At 39.4% G+C, this 10939-nt stretch overlaps 1 protein-coding gene across 7 annotated transcripts in view; it reads left to right on the top strand.

Annotated features, from left to right (window-relative positions):
- The first annotated feature begins 3728 nt into the window (after nucleotides 1-3728).
- Nucleotides 3729-10939, top strand: part of slmapa (sarcolemma associated protein a) — a 60502-nt gene continuing 53291 nt past the window's right edge. For all 7 annotated transcript variants that reach the window (XM_041945256.1, XM_041945264.1, XM_041945247.1 and 4 more), the window contains exon 1: nucleotides 3729-5520. In XM_041945256.1, coding sequence (XP_041801190.1) covers nucleotides 5323-5520 — 198 coding nt within the window. In that variant the 5' untranslated portion in view covers nucleotides 3729-5322. The remainder of the gene's footprint in view (nucleotides 5521-10939) is intronic.

Here is a 10939-nt window from a genome sequence, read left to right as displayed (position 1 = left end):
GACCGAGATGGAGAGACAGATAGGCAGACAGAGAGATGGAGGTACTGGCCAGTCATAAGCCTGAGAGAATAGTTTGCTTTAAAAGACGATGCAGTTGTTGTAAATCTTGTAGAGAGTTGGCCCATGGTCACATTTCCTTCTGTCTGGGGACAATTAGGAGACCAGTGTCTGATGATCTGAGGGCCCTGAAGATTATTTTTAAGCAATGTGCAGGTCAGAGATGTATAGACAGCCATTTTTTTTAAAATCAGTTCGATATTTTTATTATTTTTTATTTTATCTGAAGCCAGTGAAGTGGTTTAAATGTGTTTTTTTCTTGTCCCAGTTAGTGTAGCTGCAGCATTTTGAATGAGCTAGAGCTGTCCCATAGTCTTTTTGATAGGTCCCACAAAAAGGGAATTACAGTAATCTGGCCAGCCACAAGGATCTCAGTCTCGTCATTGTTTAACTGCAGAGAGTTTTGCGTCATCTAGTATCAGCTGACAAGGTATAGGGCCGATTATCTGAAAGTGTAATATATAATTGTGTATCTTCAGCTCATGAATAGTTAAATAAGTGATGCTGTAATTTTGAAATATTTATTTACTGTGAAGTGTTTCCATCGTCATTTTTAAAGATATTCAATACTGCCACCTTTTCTGTTGCATCTGCATTATTCCCCTTCACACTGAGTATAATTCACATCACTGAATAAATTACCTCTTTAATTACAGCCCGACTCTCAGGAACAAGGCAGTAAATCAGCTTTATCTAAATCCTTTAACAGCTCCATCACTGAGCAAGCAGATGGATGAAAAAGAGTGGGGGTGCAGACAGAGGGAAGCAGTGCACCCCTCGTTGACCCAAGTTGTGACACAAATCCACCTTATTATAGGCAAGCAGATAGAAGAAAAAAAACCCATTGCTTCTGTTGTCTGAGGATGCAAATCAGTCAGATTTATTTAGAGAAATGTAAGTAATATTTGCTGAATTACTAATACCATAAACTGATGCTAAATACAACTGTGTAGTTCTGTATATTATCTATATGTTCTGCCTGGTTTTGATGTTTCTGTTTTTATACCCTGGTCATAAGAGAAAAGACATTTATGGTGCAAATGACAAAATAAACTTGAACATAGAGAACATGTACAAATATAATCCATGCATATATCAACATATGTTAAACAAATAATAAATAAATAAATAATATGTCAATAGATATAAATATGTTTAGGATGTTTAGATCATATGACATGATCTCCAACAGGTGGAGTTTGCCAGCTGTCTGGAATTGTAAATGACCAAATTTTCAATTTTATTTAGCAGTTTCAGGACTCATTAGCATACTGAATTAAATATGAATCATTTAGTTGCAAGCAAAAAGCCTTAATGTCAAATAGTTTCATAGAAATAGAAACACTAAATACAATGCTTTATTCAAGATAACACAACTGCCCATTGAATCATTAGAACTTTAAAATGCAAAATACGTCTAATGTCTGATGTAATAACAAAACGAAAACAACGTTGCTTCATGTGAAGCTGAACAAGAAAATGGAAAATAAAGTGAGATTAACAAACAGAGCAACAAACCACAGCATTTATAAAACTGTGTCCTGATAAAAGCGAGTCTTTAATGGAGCTTACATCGCTTGTTACCAACACACAGCCTCTGTGTGACCGACGCTGTGATGTCAAACTGGGCTAAGAAGCTAAACACAGTAAGATGCTGTTAAATCTCAAATAATAGTTAGACTGTTAGCACAGTGACAGCTGGTCCTCCGCTCGCTCTGCAGGAGGGGTGGACACGGCTGCAGGGACTAGGCCCAGGATCAATACCATGACCATGACCAAGACGTGGACCAGTCCAGAACCAGGTTACAGTAAAAGTGCAAGACTTGTGTTCTTGAGACCGAGAGAACCAACCAACCTTCTGAGGCTGTGAAGGTCTGATGTAAGAAGCATATAGAAAGACTGAAAACGAGGAAAAAGCTAGTGCAGCTCAGTGCAAACGTCACCTCTAAAGCAATAACTTCCTGAAGTCTTGTCATCACTGACTGCAAGGTTACTAGGAAACCAGTGGAGAATCCAAACTACTATTCCAAGCCAAGAAATAGTTCACCACATAACCCTTTGTAAAACCACAAGATAATGTTTTAACTTTTTGTATGAAATAAATAAGCCAGATATAATGTGTTAATTAGTGAGCTTTGGAGGTGCTTGCAGGTGTATTTTATGATCACTGGCCAGCTCCCCCTGTTTCCAATTTTGGTGCTATGCTAAGATAACTGTCTGTTGACTTTAGCTTCATATTTGCTGCATCGTTATATCAACTTTCTAACTCTCGTCAAAAAAGCCCAAAGATCAAATGTTTGTACATCTTCTTCAGACTTGGACAAGGAATTTCTCTACTTGACAGACAAACAATGCAAACAACAGTTTTCACATTAGTGGTGCTAAGGCAACAATTTGAATCTTAAAACTCCATTTTGAGGGAAAACCTTTAGTCAGTCACTGAATTCTGCACAGAACTGCATTGTGGTGTTTTATCCTCCCCTACGTGACTGCTCTATACCGTCTCATCCAGCATTGATTTGGTCTCAGCTGTCGATTCACCAGAACACAGCAGGAACATTTCTGGAGCCATAAGCAGAATTTGATCCGCCTCCAACGTCGCCCCACTCCACCCTGCTGTCCCAGTACATAAATCAAGGATGAAATCATGATGGAACTGTAAAATATTGCCCTTTGGTGTTCTTGTTAATATACTGTAAGGGATATTGGAAAGTTACAGTAGTGGTATTACAAACAGTCTGCTCAGTAGTACTGTAACACAACAACAGGTACTTAAGATAGAGATGTTAACTTACTTTAAATCACAATAATATTCCTTTAATATTATAGCATTGCTTTGACACTTGGAATGCATCTAAATAGTTTACATATGGTAATACAAACTTTTTGTAGCTCTAAGAAAACCAAAAATGCCATGTGTTTTCTGTTTTTCTGTTGTTCATGACAGAGGCCGATCAATTATTAAGTAGTGGGCATTCTTTATATTGTTGACATCTAGCATTATGGACCAAAATCAGTTATATTGTCAGTTAATTTAGAAGGAACTGTATATTGTATTATGCTTTTCATGAAGACACAACATTAATTTCAGTTACATTTTCACCAAAATAGGCTGCAGCCTATATTTTTTTTTTATGGTGGAATGCAAAGGAAAAAATAGATGTGAGCTGACTTACCAAATATTCAGGTAAGGCTATATGTATACCCTACCATGGAAAAGAAAAACTAGATGTTATGTTATGACATAACATCTAGTTTTATATATAGGCTGCAGCCTATATTTTTTTTAAGGTGGAATGCAAAGGAAAAAATAGATGTGAGCTGACTTACCAAATATTCAGGTAAGGCTATATGTATACCCTACCATGGAAAAGAAAAACTAGATGTTATGTTATGAAAGACAAAAAAAAACTTATGATACAGTAAATCATCGTTTTGACGCAATATCAAAATTATAATTTATCTATTTCAAGATTCTGATTTATGACATTTTCATTATTTCCACCTTTTCACCTGTTTCTCTGGCAGAAATTGGCTTCCATAGTATCCGTTTTAAAACTTTAATCAACATCATATATCTTTTTTTTTTCAGTCAAGTGATTTAATGAGCTCAGCGGTGAGTGGAGTTGATGTGACTCGGGCAGTGAACGCACCCTGCCTGTCTGCTCTCTAGTTACAGTATGGCGGCTGGGACTTGCGGAGGAGGACAACTTCTTCTAGATTCCTTCCAGAAAACTGTAGGAAGGCGACGGCTGTAATTCATAACCGTCACGGCAAACGACCTGAACTGAGATACACGACGGCAGCGCAACTTGTGGCTTTTACCGAGGATTTTTCTGGAAGATAATCGGGCTGGTGTGATGCGTGAGGACCCGCAGTCAAGAAACTCCCCTGATTTTTCCGCGTCTGTTTCTGCCCTGACTGTCAGTTAGCCGGCTAGCTGCTTGGTAGCTCACCTAACCGCTAGCTCACCACCTTCATGCTAACGCTCGCTTGCAGGGCTTCGTAGTAGCCAAAAGACGGGCTTGCTTGTTGCTTTTATTTGCTCCAGGAGACAGGGATGGCATTCCGCCTCCATTCGGTAAGGGTACTGGTTGAGAAGGGTGGGTAGAAAACATTTGAGGACCATGATGATAAGTTTGTCAGCACTCATTAGCCTAGCCTAGCCTAGCTTGTTGGTACAACGCCAGAAAACGTTGGCCAAGAGTTAGCGCTTTGCCTGTCCACTAGCGAGCTAGCCAATTAGCATTTTAGTTGCACAAGAAGACCTGCTAATCCCCCGTTCATCCCGACTGAGTGTTTTGAAGCCTCTGCACCAACTAATTCAGACGAAGAGGGGGACTGAGCTGCATTAGGTGGCGAACCTTAATTGATTATAACTCAGGGTGTTTCTGGCGTTCAGTCTTGCTAGGTGTCGTTTGCGTTTTATAGGTGTTCTCTGGAGGGAGTGGTAACATTAGGTAGCTAACGTTAGCTAAGGTTCCCTGTATCAGGGCAACAATGTCACCCAGATTATGACAGGTTACAAATGACAAATAAATTACAGATGACACATTACTAAACGCCGAACTTGTGTAAACCGAGTGGCGTGCTGCACATTGGGGTGTGTGTCCGTTGTTGGCTTTCTGCAGGACAAGACTTAAGCAAATTATTGCGCGCTTTCTAGTAGTGTTAACAGCTCTCAATAGACTTAGATGGACAGCTTCCTGGAGTAACTCATTCGATCAGTAGTCACAATTATTGACGCGAGCTGTTGCTATCTTGGGGGACCAAAGATCAAGTCTGTGGTAGCCGGCTGGCTTCCCTCGCCTGCTTCAGTGCTGGAGTAGTTTGATGGACGTGGGAGGCTGTTTGCCAAACTGTCAGAGCTATACTCAGTCATGTATGTCTTGACAAATGGCACCCTGGTCTGTACATAGTGCCTGCTGTCAGATGTAAGTGTCGTTATGTAGCTTTGGTGGACAGTCAGTGAAGGGAATGTCTTGTCTTTTTTATACTTGTTGGTCTGTTTTTTATTTAAATTTTTTTGAAACACAGGGGAGTCTTGTTGAATCGAAGTGGGAAAGCGGTGCAGCCTGGGCTGTGTGCAGTGGACAATGTTTATTAGCTAGTGCCTAGAAGCTTGGAGGACTAGCAGTTCTGCCTACATATAGGCCACAGATATTGTAGTTTATTCATTGGGGATTGCAACAGAAGTCTGCCACTCTGGATCAAGAAAACCTGTCCCTCGTGTCTGGTTGGAGTAATACTCTCAAGCCAAAATCAATGCCTTCAGCGCTGGCCGTGTTCGCCTGCCGACCCAACTCGCACCCATTCCAGGAGCGGCATGTATACCTGGATGAGCCGGTCAAGATCGGCAGGTCGGTGGCTCGTTGTCGCCCGGCCCAGAATAATGCCACCTTTGACTGCAAAGTTCTGTCCAGGAATCATGCCCTGGTCTGGTTCGACCACAAGACCGGCAAGGTAAGACGAGATTATAATGACAAGCTGATTTGTTACTGTATTTTCCCCTCAGCTTTGACTTGGATTTGGTGTACCTTCAACAAATATGTTTTGTCTTCTGATGAAAAGTCATAATTGAATAGTTGAGAAGTATATCATCCAAAATTCTCCAGCAGCCTCTACGATAGCCTCATCGACCATGTCTCTCTAAATGGCCACCTCAAAATGATTCTTAGTCATGTTAAAGTTGCCAGCAGTGCTGCCACAAACAAATGTGTCCTTTTTTTACATTAATACACCCTGGAGCAAGGCTTTCTCCTGAGTGTGAACTCTGCTCAGACCTGAACAGATTCAGTTTGTTTAAGGGTGTGTTCACATAAAGCATGTTTGGGTGGAAACATCAGACTCTGGAGTGTTGCCTCCTGTAGACATATCCAACACTGTACTTGGAGGGTAATACATAATCCCAATTGAGCACAGGAAATGTTCCCAAAACTCAAGGGATTATGGGTAGAAAGACACAGATGTTGTTCCTCATGATAGCAAAGCTGAAGAAAAGCAGAACAAAGTCAAGTCTGGATCAATTGTGGATTTAAATTCAACCCCCTGCAAAACTATGTTTCCTGCTGAAAGACAGTCTCCTGAAAACCTGTCCATTTGACAATATACCTGTGAGACTTCCGTGTGCACTCTCTGCCTGTAATTGTGCACTGTGAACCTGAATGAACAAAATACAACAAGTATTTGGTTCTTCTTATCCATGTCAAGGTAAACTGGAACTGTCCATTCATAAAGAAAGAAACTGTTGTTTATTTTCCTGGTTATTGTTTTCTGTTCCACTCTAACAACCATGAAGGTTAGGATGTATGCCATAATCAATATGAGCTATTTCAAAGATCCAGTTACAAAATGTAAGGAATCTTACGTGATTTTATTGGAAATTTGTTTCACATTTGTTTCAAAGGCAGGGTCCAATTTTGTTAAGTGCTTTGATTCAGAAGACATGTACTGTTTATTTGCACCATTTCATTTCACAGATAAAAACAAACTTTTCTGTAAATCCCCTAATCTTGTCAGCACCGCTGTCTTCTACAGTTTGTCGATGTATAATTGTAATTTCTATCATTCGGAAACTTGTGAATGTACTAAAAATTCTTATTTTCTTTATATTTTTTACTTATATGAACAGAACAGAAGCAGCATGTTGGGCTCATTTTTCCATAGAGGGGTTAAACAGTCCTGGACTAAACAAATTCAAGCAGATATCCATTGAGGAATGTTCTTAGTCCAGTCTAGGACTAGATTTAAGACTTAATCCTTGTCTGGGAATCTAACACCTACAATTTCTTTAAAATCCACAAGCCTGTCATCTGAAGCAGAAGGATCAGATCTGTGTGTCGTAGCATCTGCCGTTGTGCGGCTCAAGTGTGTCTGTAGTTTCTCTGTGGAACAGGTTGAACAGGCTGAGACAGCCATGGGATTACCCAACTATGTGGCATGCAGGGACTTTGAAATACCCTCTGTGTGTGTCTATGTCTCTGTGTGTGCTGGTGCGTGTGTTTGTGCGCACTACGCACAGCATAAGCTATTTATAAAGACACCAGTAGCGTCATCCTTTCCTCTCTTCAGGGATACAACACACACACATGGATGGATTGACCAGCCTAGAGACACACACACACTAACATGCACAGGTTTATTGGCATTTCTGATTCGCCAGTGTATCTCGAATTGAAAGAGATCAGACAGAGGATCAGTTGTCTTTGTTTTTGTTACTATCACAGGCTCTTCTGAGCCACACTGTACACTGTACTGTTTTTTTTGTTGAGCTGATAAACAGAGTCAGGTGACTCTCTCTATAATGAACCTGGTCACTGACTCCCTGTCAATAATTTGCAGTGCTGAAGTGGCCAATCATATAACACTATATATTACTAGTGTTGAATGAAAATGCAGTTAAAGTTGGAAGTTTATATATATATATATATATACACACACACACACACACACACACACACACACACACTTGGTTGATGTCATTAAACTTTTTTAATCACTCCACAGTTTCATGTGAAGAAAATGTAGTTTAGTAAAGTCAGACAGTCGGTTAGGACATTGACTTTGTGCATGACACAAGTAATTTTTCCAACAAGTATTTATAGACAGATTATTTTACTTAATCACAATTCCAGTGGGCCAGACGTTTACATACACTAAGTTAACGTTAACTTTAAACAGCTTGGAAAATTCCAGAAATTGATGTCATGGCTTTAAAGCTTCTGATAATTGACATCTTTTGCGGGAACTGAAAGTCTACCTGTGGATGTACATTTAAGGCCTACCTTCAAACTCTGTGCCACTTTGTCAAATCAGCAGAGACCAAAATTTGTGGACCTCCGCAAGGCTCACACAGTGGTGCCACGGTTTGGTACTTTTTCAATACAGTGAAAAAGTAGAAATGGCAAAGAAATTTCCTTGATTTAATGTGTTAAAACAAAGTAATGAGACTAAAAATGATCTTTTTGACTTTGAACAATAATGGAGCTATACCTGACCCATCGTCTGGGATGTCTTCTTTGCAGCACATAAACCAAAAACAGCTCCTTTATAAAAGATGAATGTGCCAGCATGGCAATACGAGGGTCTAAGTTCTCCTGGGTTTTCCACCATTGCAGTGGATCAGCATCCAGCAGAAAGCAGTCCAATGAACTGAACAAGTTCATCTCCTCTGCCATTTGGGCCACCGACTTGGTGCTTGGCTCCTGGGTTATGAACAGTTCTCAGAACAGCTCAGTCATGGCCGAGTTCTTTTCTTGTGCAGGTGATGCTGAGAGCTCCAAGTCTATTGTCAGAGTCCCTATGGAGGTGGTTGCCTCTGTGGTGCCTGTGCAGTTGGCATAAGATTTGTCACAGTTTTCAGCGGTTTCAGAACTGTGACGACATCCTCAGCCAGTCTCGTGTTGTTCTTGGAAAAAGTCACAATACCTTTAACATTTTTCTTCACAGTGTTATCTGTCATTGTGGAACACACGGCAGTCTGTTGCCCAAGCTATCTTTTGATCCTATCATGGCTTGAATTCCATCTAGTTGGTACATCTTGGATGAGTTTGTGAACAGGAAGCTGCACCAACTCCTGTTTAGTCTTCAGCACATGGACTGCTGTTGTGCTTCTGTGAAAGAAGATCACAATCCAGCCGTCAGTGATCAGAGTAACAGTGGGTGCTTCAAACAATTGGTTATCTATTTGTTTTTTGTTTTTTTAAATTTTGTATAATGCAGAAATTACAGTCTAGCTGAAATGGGCTCATGGAGGAATTGTGTAACAGGGCTCAATTACTTTAAGCATGTTCATAAAGCCTGTGTTTTCTGCTGCAGTGCAGGGTCTCAGAGCGTTGTACCCAACAGTTCCGTACAAATACTTGTATTGTTGTGTGTATTGTCTCTCTTTTCAAACTTTTCTTAGCTGATCTTTTTGGCCAATTGAGGGCACCAGAATCAAGTTGTGAAGACAGCATTTACATATCATCACCTTTTAGTTTATATGGCGAATTTGTTAGCAAGCAGTTAACTTATTTGCACATCAGCAGTGCTGCAATTAACGACTCAATTATCAATTGAATAGAAAGAAAACAGCAAAATTGTATTATTTCCAGCGTTTCAACAAACAAAACTTATTTCTCGTCTTATTGTACAATGCTCTTTCAAACAGCTGGCAAGACAAGTACAGACAAGGCCACGACATCAAAAGGAATGAATAAATGGACATTTGGGATGCAGCTGTACACTGAATATAAAAGGGACATGTAGCTAATATGTTTGTTCAGATATTGCTCAAGTTTCTGTTGTGAGGAAATAAGGGATTCACTTTAGACAGTCTCTGACTAGTAGTATGAAATATTCCAAAAACTCCAGAAAGTTATATTATACCCCAGCATGTCTTTGACCTAATTTCAGCTAATTAATGTTAGAACCTTCTGTTTTGTGATGGATCAAGCTGCATCAGGGCTGTTATCTTTATTAAACCTTAGCTCTAAAATAGCTATGTCAGGGGAGTTAGCTTTATCAAGTATTAACTTTTAAATACCTAATGTTATGTCAGAGTCATTAGGTTTATCAAGCATTAGCTTCAAAATAGCTTTATCGGGGGCCCAAAATGGAGAAAAAACAGATAGTAAGCTCTTCTGTGTATTACTTTTCTTTTTAAAAATGAGAACCTGTAATCATGTGTTTCTCTGTTGAACAGTTATTCTCTGTCTCCACCATGTTTCAAACACTTACCCAGAGATAAAGCAGATGCCGTCATTTCCTGTAATTCATCATGTGAGCTACACAAGCCACACCATTGGCTGGCTTTCTGCCCTCAACTTATTTTTTGAGAGCTTTTTAGCAGAACACAGCTGCTGGTTGCGGCCAGATATGACCCAAAGAGAGCACTGAGGGTGATCAAGAAAAATAAAGTGACTGGCCAGACAGCTAAACAATGAGCTGAAACTCCCTATAAATCTTTGTGAGACTGAGAGGAGCTGCAGATTCAGGTGATATTCTCAGTAGGTTTATCACTTTGAACAACCACCTTCACATTGTCATATTGTCAGGTTTTATTGTAAAATAATCTGTTATAGCCACATTAATGTGCTTCAATGCTTCATTAAGCTTCTCAATATTTTTGCTGTTGAAAAACTGTTGACTATTTTTGATTTTATGCCAGTTATGAGTAAGACATTTATGTTCATCAACAGTCCACGGAAAAAAATAGGGATTTTTATAAAACATTACCTAATTTTGAAGTAAAGCCTATTTAATACAACGGCAATATTTTTGCTTGATACTGGCTTATTGCAGGTGAATTGGCATCAGTGTAGAGTGTGTATATTAGCTTGTGTTGTATGTGTATTTGAAAATGCAACATTGGCCATTTTAATTTTTGCTCTTATTTTGTTGTAGGCCATATTCAGTATTTACATGTATATAATTTTCACAGCATGAATACACTACATACATAAATATGTATGTTATGTTTACAAAACACAGGATGGCTTCTTGTAGGTAACAATGCACAAATGCAAAATACTCTGCTTTCAAATTATGGAGATAAGTTATAATTATGGAAACTGTTAAAGGGCAGTGTCTCACTTTCTAGCTAGTATTCACTCTCTTCTTGCGAACGCACACCCACTCACACACATGCACGCAGAGGAATTAAGACCTTCATAGACCTGGCTTGCCTAACCAATACTTCATAACTGCAGGTTCCTCTAAAAATGCAGTAACAACATTAATTACCACATGAGTCTGCAGTTTATGTTTGTTCATAAGCCAAATGACAGTTTCACTTGGCTCTAATGTCATGTTGAGATATAGTTTGATGCAAGTTTTTCACTTTCATCTCAATTGTTTTGCATTGTCATTTGAGATTGTGTTGATCAGAATACCTCTCAGG

This window comes from Chelmon rostratus, chromosome 2 (genome assembly GCF_017976325.1).
Source record: "Chelmon rostratus isolate fCheRos1 chromosome 2, fCheRos1.pri, whole genome shotgun sequence".
Taxonomy (NCBI): Eukaryota; Metazoa; Chordata; class Actinopteri; order Chaetodontiformes; family Chaetodontidae; genus Chelmon; species Chelmon rostratus.
Note: the sequence above shows the minus strand (reverse complement) of the source record. Positions and strands in the feature narration are given on the sequence as shown.